This window comes from Sander vitreus, chromosome 4 (assembly GCF_031162955.1).
Source record: "Sander vitreus isolate 19-12246 chromosome 4, sanVit1, whole genome shotgun sequence".
Taxonomy (NCBI): Eukaryota; Metazoa; Chordata; class Actinopteri; order Perciformes; family Percidae; genus Sander; species Sander vitreus.
This window is the reverse complement of record NC_135858.1, coordinates 33689016-33707060: the sequence shown is the minus strand read 5'-3', so window position 1 is coordinate 33707060 and position 18045 is coordinate 33689016. Positions and strand designations below refer to the sequence as shown.

General features: G+C 40.4%; 1 protein-coding gene across 1 annotated transcript; it reads right to left on the bottom strand.

Annotated features, from left to right (window-relative positions):
* Positions 1–834: 834 nt before the first annotated feature.
* On the bottom strand, positions 835–17437 carry wnt7aa (wingless-type MMTV integration site family, member 7Aa). Its single transcript, XM_078249408.1, has 4 exons — positions 16773–17437; positions 16133–16359; positions 13449–13720; positions 835–3078 (listed from the first exon to the last, which is right to left on the bottom strand). Exons 1-4 carry the CDS (start codon positions 16841–16843, stop codon positions 2599–2601), a joined length of 1050 nt encoding a protein of 349 aa, XP_078105534.1. The 5' UTR covers positions 16844–17437; the 3' UTR covers positions 835–2598.
* Between the last annotated feature and the right edge of the window lie 608 nt (positions 17438–18045).

The window sequence follows — 18045 nt, the reverse complement described above, 5'->3', positions numbered from 1 at the left end:
TTGGTGAGAGACTCGACAAAGAGCACAAAAGCACATCTGTGGATCACTGCTTAACCTCATAGAGAGCCAAAGTGAAACTGTATTTCCCGGATTTATTTATTCCCGCAAGTATGATAACCTATTCACATCAAATTTGTGGTAATACTAAGTCATGTCATGTCAATGTCATGTGGTTCAATCCATATGTCTGTTATCTAAAATGTATTCATGTTTATTTTTTTCTGTTTTTAGCAGTAATCAACAAACACCATTGAAGACCTGGTGGGAACAAAGTGGCTGCAGTCATGGCAGAATGACGCGGACGCTTTCTCGACAGCAGAGATTATAGCTAAAAAGATGGAAGACGACAATACTGGCGTAATACTGTAAATATGTACCACAGTTGTTGGTCACGTTGTTAAAAAATCATAGTAGCTGTAGTTTTTGAACTTTGTCAAGGGTTAAAATTTAAATGGCAAATGCTATAGTAGATTAGCTTGGCATCGCCAGACTAATTCGCACATCCATATTAGTCTGGAACCTCCCAGTTCATTTTTTGATTTCCAACAACCAATCAGAACAGTAAATCAACGTAGCTCTGAGCGACACATTGAAGTCGGGGCGGTGCTTGGTCCATTACATTCATTCCTAGGAGAGTTGCTCAGTGGTGCATAAAGCCATCATGGAGTCAAAACCGTGTGTACAATTTATCCAGATGAACAGCACTGTGCAGCCCATCGAGCAGACGCACTGGAGGCTTCCGCTGGCAGGCTACTTCCGGTTTAGCATTCCGCTAACTTCAATATGGATTCAAATATTTATTCATGGGGCTCTTCTAGACTTTCAACTATCAAATTCTGATAGTAAAATTTGTCATTTCTTGGGAGTTGTGACGCTCAAAATAATTTACAAGACGTGTCTAAGTGAAAAATTAAGTCTATAAGAAAAAAAGTCTTTTTGGGCCAAAGGACATCGTGTGACAGGCCGAGAGTTGTAATTCCACTGTTTGGATGCTATGTTCAATATGCTTCAAAGCCCTGTGCACTGGGCCTGGTTCAAGCAGAAGCTCCTCTGTCAGTGACCGAGATAAACGGTTGTGATTGGCCCATCCTGGTTCTCTTGGACTGGAAATCTGAATAAAAAAGCAAGTAAAACATGAGCTGGCAGATTCATCTGGTTTCCAGGCCAGTAGGAGATACCAGTTTAACTTAGAATACGGATAGTAAACCATTAAAACACATTGGACTTTTTCAGACAGATAAAAGAAACAAGATAGCTGAGTCACAGAGCTCGACAGTAACGGTCGCCCTTGGCAACCAGATTGAGTCAATTGGAAACCATTGTGTGGCCTCTTGTTGCCACCTTTGGCAGCCACCTGTTCGATATTAGTGTTATTTTTAATATATAAAAACAAATCAAAAAACTTACAAAACTGGAAAATCTTATTTTAAAAGAAGTCAACAGCAACCGGCAACCACTTTAAAAAGTCATTTAAGCTAATGTTGGTGGAACAGCAGCTAGCCTGGAGGTGACATCAGGACTTTGGCTCTCTATTGGTAACAAAGCAAGGTTTCTTGAAATGAGTTACAAATCATAATGCAGCACATTTCATTAAAACATCACTATGTTCTGCTGCTAAGAAAAAAAGGCACATTTTTAGAACAGTGTTTTAGTGGTAAACTCTTTAACTAAACATTTAGAAATGCTAAGGGAAAATAGCTTACAGCGAGATAGAAAATAAATTAAAAACAATATTATATAAAAATAATCTCTTACAAAATATATTCTATATATATATTCGGGGGAATTGATGTCTGGAAGCTCACGTTTGCTCCTGGTGATGTTAACTTGAAGAGTCAATATGGCTGCTCTGTCACAAACTCTGTAACTTTCCAGACAACCAGCAGCAAACTTTGGGTACGGGGGATAGAAAGAAGTAGAAATCGATCCTATCATGCAGGCCCAGGAACAGTACTTTAATATTATTCTGCTAGGCTTAATGCACATAAACTGCAGGCTTTCAAATATGACATCCAGTGAAGTTCAGTTCTGTGACTGTTTCAGTTCTCAGCTCCAGTGTGTAAGTTGTCTTGTTAAAAAAAAGAAAGAAGAGAATTTGTTAAGCTTTTAAGTGCACTTGAAGTGCACCAACTTACGAGATTTAGGCTAGTCTACAGTGAATTTTCTAAATCTACAGTGAATTTTCAGTGAATTTTCTAAATCTTCAGTAGTTTTCTCATTGAATAAATTATTATTATTATCGTTGTAAAAAAGAAACTATCACTATTTGAGGTGATTCATGATAGTAGACCATTATGGTCTGCAGAGAAGTCAAGCGTGGGGCAGGAAATGGCATTTGAATTGAAAAATAAAACAATAATTTATGAGCCCATAGCTTGAGTCCAGTGTCATGGCAGATGTCCATTGGCATCAGTAGAATCAACACACATTGGAGGAACCGGCTGTCGTGATTGTTGTAATGCCAAGACAGAAAGGCTGATACTCCGCACGCATGCACCAGCCACAGAGAAACCTTATTCTGAAATACATTAACACGCAAACACATCCACACACAGTCCAGTGTAGCTGCGTGTCTAAATACACATCCAATAAATATATCTATTTACAGGTATACACCTCTGTCCTCTCACTGCAGGTGTTGCATTTCACATAGCAGCACCACAGGAACTTGCAGTTGCACTGCCAAACCCGTGAGTACTGGTGTGTGTTATATCCTCGACCGCAACACATCAAGTCGCAGCTGTTGGGCTGCTGAGCCGTTTTGTTGCACAGGCGACCCTGTGTTCCCATGCTGCCGGTCAGGGGGTCAGCCTCACAGTAGTTGGGCGACCTCTCAATGTAGACCAGCTCTGTGTCCATAGGCTTGCGGTATGAGTGGGGTTTCTTGACCTTAAGGAAGGTGGGGCGCTTGTTGCGGCTGGCTCGTACCGGCTCCACGTGCACAGCCTGGTTGTACTTGTCCTTGAGGATGTATCCCAGCTGACGGAACATGGGGAGCGTCGTCCAGCACGTCTTGGTGGTGCAGGATCCCGACACACCGTGACACTTGCACTCCAGACGCATGCCCTTCTCCAGGACCTACAACATAGAGGGAAAGTTGAGATGAAGCAATGTTTCCAAGTTTCAAACTAAAAAATGTGCCAATTTGCAACTGACCAACTGAAATCCAGTCACATTTACTTTTTTTTTTTTTTTATTTGTTCGGATCAAACTGTCTACTAGACATTCATCGGAGCTTTCCCTAATGAATCGTGACGATCTAAGATGTTTTTTTCCAAAAGATCAAAGTTAAGAAGTTCTAACATAACACACATTTCTTACAGTTTGTTTGTGGCTGTCTTTCCATAACGAGCAAGTAAGAAACATATGAGTTCACAGAAGTACTCAGTCTAACATTTTACATGAATAGTTCAACAGGTTGAGACAAAAGTTTTTTTGCATTCCAAATGAATGTAAGCATTCCAGAGATCTCAGAGCTGCATGTCACCCTATGGCCAGTAGCTATGTATGTGCCATTCTTATACAAGACAGGATGAGCCTCAAACCACACTCATGGAAAAAACATGCATACAGAACTCTCATGGAAACTCATTGATTTTACATCAGTTTACTAGTCAGTTAAAACTGTTGTATAATGTCTTCTGCGGCTCTGAAGGAGCTTTGTCAAGTCAAGGAAAATAACTCTGATGATGTCATAGTGAGGTCTTTAGGGTTATCTCAGCTTGTGCTTGGAGACTACTTTTTACTCTCTTTGAAAGCCTTTGTTACAAAACTGGAGGTGTGGAATTTTGAAACGTGACTATTTACCAGGCAAGAAGGGTCTAACGTAAAAGGTCTATGGAGTTCCATTATGGGAAATAGGAACAAGTATTTCTACAGGTATCCGCTTTTATTTTTTACTGAATTTCATCGAAAAAATATCCGGATGTTTTTCAAAAGGAGCAGATAGATTCAAACTGATTTTCACCTCAAATGCAACGAACCCATGCCCCCATAAGGTTTTTGTGTTTCCCTGCTGCTGTTTTCAGTAAACAGCCTGAGAAATGTTTCCAGTAAATAAAAAAACAAGTGATAGAGTACAGAGGTACATCCAAATCATTGCGCTGCACATGGTATTTTTTTTAACAACATATTTTTTTACCAGACTTGTTTTTTAACCGGGTTTTAATAATCAGTGTTGGGCAAGTTACTTTTAAAAAGTAATTAGTTACAGTTACTAGTTACTTCTTCCAAAAAGTAACTAAATTAGTTACTCAGTTACAAATTATAAAAGTAACTAGTTACTTCAGAAAGTAACTATTGCGTTACTTCCAAGTAAATGCTCAAATGTGATCTGACCTCCACCCCTCTTTAACGGAACTTAAAATAAATGTGCATGTTCAAATATTTATGATAAATCTGATTATAATGAAATGGACATTTAATACAAAACATTATTAACAGAAACAATGTACACAAATCTAAACTATTTTAATGTTGCTGTGGGACAAAGTGAGACTAGCCTCCAATCAAATGCCATGTATGTAGATATTATGTTTATATAGTGGATTGATACAAATAACACAACAGATGTTTTGGAACTTTTGATATTTATTGCCCCTCAACAGGCCACAACTGGGCAAAATTAAATTTAAATTAAATTATGCTTGTTAAGCACTATACCAAAAATAAATAACAAATATATTTACTTTGTAGTGCAAATGGATCGGTTCATTCTGGAGGCATTTTGCCAGTTCATTACAAAATAGTAGTTCATCGGGGCCTGCAGCCAGTGGGACATACTGTATGAGAACATTTGCACACATTTGAGAAAACACATGTTACAGATAGTTATTTAAAGTTTGAGTAAGTTTGAATTACTTGACACTGACGTGGATAGGCACTTTTGCCCAGGGCATAATGTGCATTTCACGATTAATGTGCAATCCTTTCATTTATTGGAGGGAAAAGTAATGGCTATACTTCCATTTAGAGAAGGCTACTTTTGGATTATTTGGGCTCGCCATACCTGTCTCTCTCTCGTTGACTGACTCGCTTGTGTTGTTCGTTGTGTGTCCGACTATGCGTGCTTTCGAACACCCGCCCAACTCTACCTCTGATTGGCTTACCGTGAAATTGTACTCAACCTCAGCCAATCATCAGCATTTATGCGCTTGTGTCGTGCACTGCCCACTAACCAAGGAAGGACGGTAAAACAAGTCCTTGCCTCTCGGGTCAGACTCAGAGATCTAGTTGGTCTGATGAAAAAAACAGCTTCAATTATAGTAATGCGCCGCATTTTTTGGCAGTAACGGAAACGGCGTTATTAAGATGGGAAGAGTAATCAATTAGATTACTCGTTACTGAAAAAAGTAACGCCGTTATATATAACGCGGTTATTCCCATCACTGTTAATAATAAAAGTAAACTTGATACTTTTTAAGATCATAATAAACAAAATATTTAAAAAAAACGTAATATTGTACATTGTCTGCAAACACCGCAGAGATTCAATCATCTTTTGTCCCATGCCTCTACAGAGCAATCTGGGTTTACTTCACCGACCTACAGTATCTTGACTAACTGCTTTACTATGGGCAACAGCAATGGAAAAAACAGTAAACTATTCTCGTCGTATGTGGTTACAATAAAATAAATCTGTATGAGACGATGAAGTTACACAGAAGCTGGATTAATTTCCGAGTTCTTGTAGGGACTGAAGACATGGAGGCATTTACAGCGAGCAGACTGGCAAGAGTGAAAGGCCTTTTCAGGGTTAGAGTGGAATCGTTCGGTGTGTCTGGCATAGCAGCCGGGGTATTCTCTGTGTGCCTTGGGCTGAATGACATCAGCTTACCCTCCTTCCTCCTCACTGAGTGGGAACCCTCACTGGCATTAGAGAAGCCTCACCCTGCTTTTTAATTATGCCACTCTGATGTGGCCTCAGACTTTCTGGAGTCTCGTGGGGTAATTGTCAAAAGCCTTGGATGCATACAGCTTAGTGTGGTCATGCCCCCGAGACCTGACAAGCATTTAATTCATGGAGTTCAGTGAAGTGAAATGCCAACCAAGCTACCATTGTTTGCCTAACCGAACCCCTGTAAGCCTCCGTGGCACCTTTTACACTATTGTTTATTCTTCTAGAAATTTGAAGGTTGGCACTCAAAACACACAAAGTCTTCTCCAATTAAACATGAATGCCTTGCAATAATTAAGGAGGTCTCAGTTTAGTAAGTGTATATTAAAATATTTACACATTGTATCACGTTCTGACTGATGCCAGACCTCAAATATGAAGCCTGCTCCCCCCAAAGCCGAAGTCCAGAGATGAAAGTTCTCCTCTTTCCTTCTGAATGGGACCACAACCTTTCAATATGGCATGGACATGAAATCGCTCTAAGCACATTCACTTCTCAGCTTTTACATTTTTACATAGTATCATAATACTCCAAATAGACATGTTTATGTATATTCCTCTAATAAAAAATAGTGCATATTGAGGCATTTCCCCAAAAAGAAACAGAAGATATTTTTTGTGCTCTTAAACAGAAAACTATCTAGCATTACAATTGGCACTACTGATATTATATTTGTACAGCATGAAAGGCCTGATGAGGTCAACCCATATGCTCTCATATCTATGCAATGAAATAGGAAATAACAGAAAATAAGATAAGATGGAGAGCAATTGGGATTTGATTGTTGAATATATTTTGACTGCATTTCCTGTTAAGTTAGCCTTTCCAGCTTTCAATTAACTAAGTCATTGTTCAAATGTAAGCAAATTGTTAAAGGTGCAATATGTAATATATTTACTTTATTTAATCAAAAAAAATGACCCCAATGCGTCATCAGATATTAAGGAAACATGCTAAGTTGAAATACTATCTTTTCTGACAACAATGCTAATGCCAGTATTTTCTCCTTTTGAAATTTCCGTTCCGTGACGGAATGTCTGTTTGTGTTTTGGCCTGTGGGTTGGTATGAACTGCCCAGTTTGACAGCCAGGCCGGGTTGCCAGATATACCTGTAAAAAAGTAAACCCAGCGCGCTACAGCTGTAACGTTAGTACAGCCATGGAAGCAGCAAACAAACAAACAGGATCAACGGAGATAGATAGATTCTGACCTCCCTAAAAAAAAAAAAATTAAAAAAAAACTCGCCACCTTTCTAAACATAACCAGAGACGAGGTAAAAAAAAACAAAAAAAAAACGGGTAAATATTGGAGAAACATTCAAAAGAAGGAGAAAGCTTAGAGCCTAAAAGGACACGGCGTTGAATAATTTCGGACGTAAACAGGTAAGCGTTGAACTTCATTCATTTAGATCACGGCTAACGTAGGGATAGTCATTTCAACATTCATATTAGGGCTGAACGATTAATTGCATTTGCAAGTAGATTTCCTAATCGCAAAGGCTGCGATTTGGTCACGTGACTCACTAGAGCAAATCAGTCTGCACTCCGCAGATAAAGCATCAACTTTGCACGCTAACGCTACGCCGTACCTTGAGCAGATTTCTGTCATTCAAACAACTTTTAGTTGTAGTTTAAAACTTTTACAGCCATTTTAATAAAATGAAGGGTTTTATTCGGGCTCGAGTCCATACATGCAGTTAATGGATATAGGCACGCAGAACTGAAGGTTCGGTTAGCAACAATTAGCGGTTAGCTCCAGTTAGCTAGCTCCGTTATAAATCTATGGAGTGGAGGAGAGGGGTAACAACCAGACTCTGATAAATGACGTTCGGGGAGCTTTCACAGCAGCGTGGCTGCGTTGTTTCAACGGTTATATTAGTACAGTTAATCCCACGGCAAAAACACCATCAACATGCTACTACTAACGTAACGATAGCCTCTCTGAGAAAGTGCAATGTTGTGACGCTGTCATGTACACGGCACGCAACTTCATGAGGGGAGGGAGGGGCCGGAGGCAGCTCCTCTGTGTGCGCTGATCTAAATACTACTAAGTGTGGTAAAGCCACATATTTGTTTTTATATTTCTGCAATCTGCACTTTAGTTTGCGTGATTTGTTTCTGACTTTCATATGAATGTTTACACCAGGTGGTCTTTTTATATACTACTGTGATTGAAGTAGTTAAACAAAAGATGCCATTCATATAAATTCATGCATCACCTAATTTCATCATCACATACAGGACTGGCCTCCAGGAAAGAACAGTTTGTTTAATCTATCTAATCTTGTGTTGTTCATACTATACACTGATTTATTGCTTGTCTTTGTCGAATAATACAGAAGACAAAGAATTAAAAAACAATCGCATATTGAATCGCAATCTTTTTGAAAAAAATCGCAATTAGATTATTTTCAAAAATCGTTCAGCCCTAATTCATGTGCTCGCATTAAATTATATAGAGTACTCAAGTTAGTTACTCGCAAAAACATTTTAGACACAGCCGGTGAAGTGTTCCTGACTGGTGCTAACGCTGCCATGCTAATACACGCTAACTGCTAATGTAGGATCCATGACATATACCAGAAACCACAAGTTTGACTTGCTCATAATAGAAACATGCAATTTAATTATGGCAAAACACCCCGTAGCCTGAGTTGTTGGATTGGGACACAGTGTTCTCTACAGGTCGCTTTGCAATGTATGTAATGTTATGTTATGTTATGTTATGTTATTGTAAGGTAGTAGCCTTAAGTAGGCCACTAGGCGGCACTGTTGCCATTACTATAACAGATGCAGTTCAGCAATTTTCACTTTTTTGTACCTTACGAGACACCGTAGTTTACACTTGATCTGTGTAGGTCACCATGTTTGTTTAAAACTGTATGTACTCCGTTAAGGTAAGCAGTTTAATCGGTTGTGTATACTATAAAAGTGTAAATATGTACATTGATAACCACCCAGTCAGCTCATTTGTTCACATGTTGCTTATTTAAGTGTGGAGTTACAGTTTCTAGGGTCAAGTACTGCAAATTAGTTTTTATTCAGTGGTGTACCTCTTAACGTTCACTGTACCGTGTACGGTACACCTTTTTCCTTGTCCCTTTAGCCACTGCAGGGATTTTTTGCCCAAAACCTTTTTTTCTTAAATCCCCAAGAGTCCGAGGAAATGGAATATCCAAGCCATTATATCCAAAATGAGCTGTTCGCCTCACAATCTTGACGTTTCTGGCCGAATCACAACGGAAAATCGCTAAACTGTTTTTCATTTCCGTATTTGTATTGCTTCCTCGCATCTCTCCTGAGGCTCCTACCAACTTGATGTGGGCGTCACTGTATGCACTGACTTCTTAGGTTTCCATAGAGACCTGGTATAAGACAATCGGTGCAGGTTTGGCTGTGATACACCAATGGAAAGATGAAGAGTCCTCTGACGCGATCTGAGCCCACGTGTACTCGAGCGACATTTTGACCAGTTAGATTTAAATGCTATGAGACCCGTCTACATTTTTAGCCAATGAGCAGACAAGTCGATAGATACTACATTTGCCCCTGAAATTTTAACCCTGTAATGGCTGGAGCTGTGTCAAAGCAAAAACAGGGCCTCCTATAAGCATATGGCACCCTGTGCAATTCATAATTACTTATTTCTATATATTTATGTATATAGTTATTTCAAGTATGTGTATGATTGATGTGGGTGTGTTTGTGTATTTCAGAAGTGTTTTATTTTGTACTTTATTGGCTTTTTTCTTTGCACTTTTCAAATGGAAATCAGAAAAACGCACAGACATATGTTGAAAAAAATTCACATAAAATCCATTTCTGAGTATTTTGGCTTCTGGATTCTTTCTGTAGTAAGCTGAGACATGTGGCTATGACCTTGTGTTGTCTGTATCTCACTAGATGCGTTTACAGCAATGTATTTTAATAATTTTACAGATGTATGACTTGGACGGAAATAAAAACCCTCCATTCTAGCCTCTGTAACTCTGTGTCAGTAAGGCCTAGAATCACCCTGACCCTTGTAACAAAAACTTGTTTCCTTTCCAATGATACCAGGCACATCCCTGAGTGTCAAAGTATATGGGAGCTGTACCACTTTTAATTTGGGTATGACGTGTAGACCAAAAAGCTTTAAAATGCAGCCGTTTGTTAAGAGGTTAAACTATTGTAGCTAGCTGGTGGGCTAACATTAGCTGAGTGATGAATCAACATTTAAGATGACTTGATGGTTTATTTAATAATTCATTTTTATGTGGCAAATATATTCTTGTTAGCGTGCTATATTTGATTTAGCTTTGCAGAACAATTTATTTTACACTGTATTATTTTTACGTGTTTTGTGGATTTATTCCTAACAGAAAAAAACTGTATGTACTCCGTTAAGGGGATGAGGGAACCAGCTTTCTCTTTGACAATAAAACCCGATGGTCTCAGCGTCCCGTGCCCACTTCTCTCTGCACTTCACCCCTAACATCTAACACAACGCAGAGTATCGCAGCAGTGCCGAGGGTTACCTCCAGGCGGCAGGCGCAAATGAGCTGAGTGGGTGGTTATCGATGTACATATTTACACTTTTATAGTATACGCCACCGATTAAACTGCTCACCTTAACGTAGTACATACAGTTTTAAACAAACATGGCGACCTACACAGATCAAGTCTAAACTACGGTGTCTCGTAAGGTACAAAAAAGTGAAAATTGCTGAACTGCATCTGTTATAGTAATGGCAACAGTGCCGCCTAGTGGCCTACTTAAGGCTACCTTACATCATTGTGGCTAACGTTACCATCGCCAGCTTCAAGTTTATGATATGTTGGACAGTAAGATGATTTCCACTTTCTTCCAAACTGGCATGCAACCATAATGTGTAATGTACAGACTGTACAGTGTATTGACAAGCTGTATAACGGGTCTGGAAGTAGTAGTAACGACAATCTTCCCCCTACCGAAATTGTTCCCCCGCTTCTGTTGTGCGGGCGTAGCCGACAGACTGTGACTGTGCCCTGGGTACAGACGGCCGAGAGGTCGCAGTCTTTTTAGCGGCTGTTGCAGTGATGTTAAGCCCAGAAAAGGTGGCTGTCAGTCGGGCACAAAGCTTCGCAAGGTTGCAGTCTTTTTAGCGGGCGTTGTTGTTACGGTTAGTCAATAAAAGGTGACTGTCAGCCGCGTACAGAGCTCCGCGAGACCGGGCTTTTATAACCGTCAACATAGCAGCATCTAGCAACTCTGCTTTGCTGGGGAGTAATGTCTGGCAATGCGAGACTAGCATCAAGCTAACATTGGCATTGTGTGACGTTGGGTTTAGCGTTTTCAACCTGGCAACTCCTGTGAACTTTCGACGCCGGGGAGACGACTCTTTTCAGTATTTTGAATTTGGAATGCATAACCATTTTAAACACTAGCTGTCAGTATTACACTTTGGACCTTTAAGAGTGGTCCTCACAGTTTCCTAGAGCCCAAGGTATCCTCTTCAAATGGTTTGTTTTATCCAACCAGAGCCAGGCTAGCTGTTTCACCTTGTTTCAAGTCTTTATGCTAAGATAAGCTAACATGCTGCTGGCTGTAGCTTCGTATTTACCATACATATCTGAGAATCTCCTTAACCAACTCTTGTCTCAAAATGAAACTATCCCTTTCATGTTATGTTATTTAATGTTCAGGACACATGAACTGCAGATAAGTTATCATAAACCTTTCAAATCGGACTCTTACAGACCGTAGTCGGAAAATCTTGGGTTATCGAGGATTAGTACAGGATTCTTGAAAGTTTCCCTTAGACTTCCACTAATCTATCATGTGTCTGCTGTGGCTTTTCCAATAAATTGCTTTCTTATGGGGCCATTTTGTGGATAGTCCTGCAATTTCTATTGATCTGTCATTTGGCTGCCTACGTCTGTGCATTGGTAAACAACATCAGAGTCTGGCTATATGCTCATGGTCCTCAACGTGCATCTTGACAGACACTGTTACCTCTTGACTCTACATTTTTTGTGTTCTTCAATGCAGCATGATGTTCATTTAGTAAATTATGGTGCAATTCATTTTAAAATAGACAAAAAAAAGCAGTGGATGCTTTAGGGGCGTTGTTACAAGTCAATCTGTCAATCCGTTTTTTCATCTTTAACTGTGACTCTCTCACTGTGTGTTTTTACTGCATCAGTTAACTGGAAAATTTTGGTCACCTAAAAATGTCTTGTTTAGCGTTTTGCCAACTACCGCTAGCTAACACTCACTAGCGTTAGCTACCGCTCGCTAGTGTTGGCTGGTAACTTAAGGGAAAGTCTGCTGAATTTCTGTATCTCCACTGGATGTCTCACTTCAAAAGGGTTGAAAATCTGCAACTTTTCCTTTTTGGTTTAGCTTAAGGCAGCGCCATTGCAACCATAAACAACACTGGCTTGGCCATGTCATTCTCCCAAGCCCCACCCTCTCGCACAAAAATCGTCACGTGAGGTTTAAAAAAAACAAGATGGCAATGGCCAAATTGCTACACTGGCTTTAAAATAGCAGTCCCCAAAACCAATGGGTGAGGTTACAGATGCTACGTCCACTATTTTTACAGTCCATGGGGCCACCTTGCCTTCCCCTCGTCCAGGGCATGCTGGAATAGCTTTTGCAACTGTGAACAGAAAGTTAAGCAGTGCGTATAGAAAACGGTTAAAAAAAACTGTAGTTAAAAAAACAGTATAAAAATGTCCTTAATTTCTCTAGATTTTCTAAACCTTCTTCTTTCATATTATCATATAGCATGTTAGATTTTTGGGAGTACCTCTGCAATTCTCTCTGTGCTTGTACTTTGTTTGTGCACACTGTTTACATGTGGGTATAAGGAAAATATGGGTCTATTGTAGAGGCTGAATCATTATGAAGTCATTTTTTGACACATGCTTATATATTTTGTCAGTGCTTGAAGGCAGAATGAGTAGAACGCCACCCCCTAACTGCGGTTGCCAACATAGTGTACCACCTACAGCATCACATACGGCAGCGACTCGAGAGCCGTGCACCTGATAACCTGCGGCCAGTTAAAGCCAACTATTTAGTCTCGTTTGGGAACAAGCTTTGTCTGCTTGACGTTTCAGTTCGCTATATTAGCTTTTTTTTGGCGCTGTGCTGTGTCCGCCATTTTTCGTAGCTTCCTCTTGGATGTTTTCTGGCACCTGGTCTCTACATTTTTATAGAGTCCAACCCCCACATCCTGCACACTGTGCCTGCGGGGGTTTCCCAGTGCCCAAAGGCTGACGCCCAGAAACGTCTTGAACACAGCAAAATAAGAAGAAAAGAAAAAGTCCATGCAGATGGCAGGGCCTCTGCAGATACAGACACCACTACACACTTCTAGTGGGTCATTTGAGAGGGATTACTTTTGTATTAGTCTATACATTGTTTTTTAGGAAAATCCTGCTCATGGTGCCTTTGAGTCTTGATTTTTCTGAAAGCATCTACTGTAAATGACTTATTGTCAGGTCATTATGATGAAATATGAACTAAAGTGGATTTTTGCATCTGTTAAAATAAATAAATAAATACAGAATAACTCAAGCATACCTTGCGTCCCACTTCATTGTTATGTAAATTCATAAGGGTCCTGGCATTCTGCTTGATCTCCCGTGCGTCCACAAACACCTTAGAGAAACCCAGGCCGTAGTGAACGTCTGCAGAGCAGCCGCCCCACTTCCAGCCCTCCTCCTGGTTGTAAAAACCCTGTTTCTCCTTGTCGCAGCCGCAGCCGCTCAGGCTCCCCTGGGTGCAGGCCGCAGTGACTGCATGGGCGACCCCGGCAGCAATGATAGCGTAGGTGAACGCAGCCTCCTTGCTGCCTGCAAAAAAAAAAGAAGAGAAAATACATTTGAAATCATGATCGCAGAGAACAGGATTCACTTTTTCAAGCACTGTCAAGACTCCTCACATACCTGGCATAGCTGCCTCAAACCAAATCATAAACTACATGAACCAAGCCAAGTCCAATTCCTTAATCAAGCCCCCTTAAAAACAGAGAAACTTCATGAGGAAGCTATAAAATATAATGGAGCCCTGCTGAGGGAGGCAGGCAGGCCAGAACCTGCAGGAGTATAATGTAACCAATTCACCAATCAATCTGCAGAGTACATTTGACTGGTAAAGATGATGGTTTTGAGACCATTCAGCGGGAGATAGTGTATTAAATGTTTAGGCATCGTTTTTGGCTCTTGTCCGAACCGCCGTCACACTGGGATCCACCCTGTGAAGTGAGTCTGAAAGGCATGCAGAGCCTCCCTACATAGATGGATTTCCACTCCATAAATCTAAGTGTTTCAGGTCAACTGTGTTTTTTAATTAAAATGGAGATAATTCCTGTTGGAGCACATGTGAAAAGCATCCAAAAATGACCATAATTTGCAAAAATTCTCAACAAAATCATTATCTTTAACAATTAAACCACCAAACAGACATTTAAGGTAATGGTTCTCCTTCAAAACGCTGAAACTGTATGTGTAACTGTTCTTTGAGTGCCGTGCCGTCATGCACACATTCACTTTTTATTAAAAGAACTATCTCTAAGTGCGCAGTGGCATACTGGCATCAAATTTGTAAACCCGAGATATTAAACTAACTCTGATCTGCCTTTATAGTCGGTAAAGAAGCAGCCGGTACCGACAGTGAGTTACTTTGAAAAAAAGGAAACTTGGCTTTGATTGCTGCATCACTGCCAACAACCATCCCAAATTTATATATTTTATCAGTTATCAGTGTTCCAGTCTGCTGAAACAAAACAATGACTCTGTGCAGGGCTGCTGGACCCTCCTGGAACTCAGCCTGATTCTCATCTTAATTTAGGTCAAATTTTGGATTCTGCAATGAGTACATGACCTTTGTTTAAATCTGAGGATATACGTGAAAAGTGTAGTTCCTTCCTGAAGCTGTGGTCTGAAATCATTCCACATAAAACGTCCCCTGCCGACGCTGCAGGACCTGGAGATACATTTGTAAGCCTAGAAGAGAGTACTTGTCTGAACTTGAAGCTTTCGGGGGGTATTTTATGAACATATGACGGTGGTTTAGCTGGGAGTAGATAAAGAGCATGTAGGTCTGCATGTTACAAAGTGGAGGAAACGCATACAGTTACAGTATGTAGTCATGATCACTTTCAGGATGCTTCATCACTGTTACTGACCTTTAAGGCATAGGCCCACTCATTCACACATCAAACTATATACCTTACAGCGGAAGGGGCATCCAGACTGTACTCATATTTTTGTTTTAAGCTAATACTACAACCATTTTAGGCAATATAATATAAGGTTATCTTGTACAAGGCTCTAAATTAGCATTATTACAAAGCTCAAAAGGAGAAGTGAGCTTTAATCCTTGATGACACTAGAAGTGAAAAATGACACCCACGCTCTGTATCTCTTTCTCTGACATGACAGGGTGAGACAGTGGAATACTAAGTGTGTTAAAACATGATTCTCCACTTATTTCCGCAGTCCTGTTTTTGGAGCAAAGAATCGCCTCAAGCCTTGTTCCATGCACAGGATCAAATCTGTGGCTCATTTTCCCACCAAGAGCAGATGCACTGAGAGCTTCAGACTTAGCCTCCAGACATTTGTCAAAAGTGTCATTGGTCCAGTATTTCCGAGGGATGCCCTTTTGGACTATTTTTGCAATCATTCACTGTAGCAATTTACAAAGCTGTTTTTTTTTTTTTTTGGACTTCCTAAAGACTTACGTAGACAGCAGAGTGCAAACAGTAAAGTTAACATCTAACTCAGTGCATCAATCTGTGTGCGAGCAACACAAAGTTATCAAGGTGCTGGTGTAATATTATGCAGATGTATGTCAAAAAAATCTGATAGCTGAAAACTGAAATCTTATGAGCACTGTAACTATCAAGATCAAGACATGTCTCAACAAGGTCTTTTAGGGCACTTTGGAAAAAGAAGAACTAATTGATGAAGTGGAGCTCTCTGTGTAATAACCATTTAGTAAAACAGCAACAATAATAATAGTTCTGTAATTGTAAGACTCCTATAGGAATATCAGTCTGCATAGTCATATGAGCACAAAACAATTACAATTAGGCCCTACTTTAAGCCCATCACAGAAGCCCATTGAATAACGTCACATTAAACCCTGGGGGTTGCAGAAAGAACCAATACTAAAGTCACTTAGTTAATATGTAGGTTTTTTTGGGGGGGTTTTTTTCGCCCGTAGTGCACTGCTTATTGAAATAAAATCCAAGTACGACGTACCCACTTTGAGCTCTTTCCCGAACACGGTCCTCTCTGCCAGGGCCGAGCAGTTCCAGCGTCCGTGTCTGAACTGAAACTGACACTCATTGATGCCCATCTGAACTCCCTCTCCGATCACTATGATCGCGTCGGGTCGGCTCTGACAGATAGTCCTCTGACGGGGGGCCAAGCCGGGGATTTTATTACAGATGATGCTCGCTCCCAGTGCAACCACCGATGACAGACCCCTGCGGCAAAGGTGAAAGGTAAAATATACATTCTGCAGGTGTTTGTAGCCTAATACAGAAGCGTTGTGGGTACATTCATCTGAGGAAATAAGACAGGTCTGGTGACATTCCTATACCTCCCCCTAAAAAGAATGCTTTAAAAAAAAAAAAAAATAGGTTCGTGAATTAAACTAATAGCCCACTCGCAAAGGAAACACAGCCATATAGCACCCTTCACTTCACTTCACTTCGGGGGCCCTCGTTTTTCTACAGCTCTGAAGAATTTGTCAGAGGTAGGAAGCATTAGGCTATTAACATCTCTAATTTTCTTAAAAATCAGCAATTTATTTTTATTTTATTTTTTTCCCCAGCATTCATTTTTGAAATCTTGTGTGAAGTGCACAGCCAACCTGCAGGACATCCTAATTACTCACCCGATTTTCAGATATAACACTCCAAGGCAAAGGAAGAAATGGAAAATCCAGCGCCGTGCCTTCCTACTCATGGTGCTCAGCCCAGCCGGTGGGTTAACGCTCTGCTGTTGCAACAACCAGCCTTATTTCTCTCTCGAATCCCGCAGGGTGTCCAGGAGCTCCGAGCTGCACGCGTGAATAAAGTTCCTCGGGATAAACCAAACGTTTGTGGAAATCAACTCGTTTGGATTTCATTTGGTAGGTGTCCGGTGGTGTGAGGAGCCTGAGGTGGAGCATTGGGGCTGTTGTTTTCAGGTAAGCAGCTCGGCGCTGAGGCTGAGTGTGCGTGTGTGTGTGTGTGTGTGTGTGTGTGTGTGTGTGCGTCTCTCTCTCTGTCTCTACCTTTTCTATCAGGGCGTGTTCTGCAGAGGAGCAGCCTGCAGGTACACGCTCAGATCATCCGTCTCACAGCTGAGACAAGGACACAGTCAAATGTTCAGCTCGTCACACTTGTTACTTGGCATCTGCTCTCCCGGAAACCGCATCATCCGTGCTCACTTCGGGTCTGAAAGACAAACCGACTACCGGCCCTTTTTTTTTTTCTTTTTAATTTCTTTTCCATCAATGAACGCCCCTCCCATCTGTTATCTGGGCACGTTTTGAACCCCTCATCTCCGTCAGATCACGTCATGCGCGTCAATTCGAAACCCACAGCCATATGTTCCCAAATTTCCAAGAATTTATTTTTTCCACTCAAAATTAGGCCCTATGTTCCCACATTTCCTTTTTCATGAATGTGTATCATATTGTATCCCCCTAAACCTAACCCTAAAAAAATCTTGTGGGAGGATAGGGCTTAAATTGAAGGGAAATGTAGGAACACGAGACCTCATTTTAAAAATGTCCTACAAATGTGGGAACTTAGGGCCTAATTAATTAAGGCCTAAAAAAAAACATAGGAAACATAGCGCTGTGGGACCATTGGTGGCTGACCCCTTACCTATACTACATACTTGTACTTTACTTATTTCCATTTTATGCTACTTTATGCTTCTATTGAAATATTACTCCACTACATGTATCTGATTAGTTACTGCTTACTTTACAAAATACCATCTAGGCCTATCATACTAAACATATTGTCTTATAAAATATTTTGCACTGGTAGAAAGTAAATAAAGTAGCCTAGTTTAAATGAGTTTAAGCTCGACCAGCATTTTAATTTAAAGTAACAATATGGATATGCATCAATAAAAACAATCCAGAATAATTTCATTAATAATCTAATAAAAAA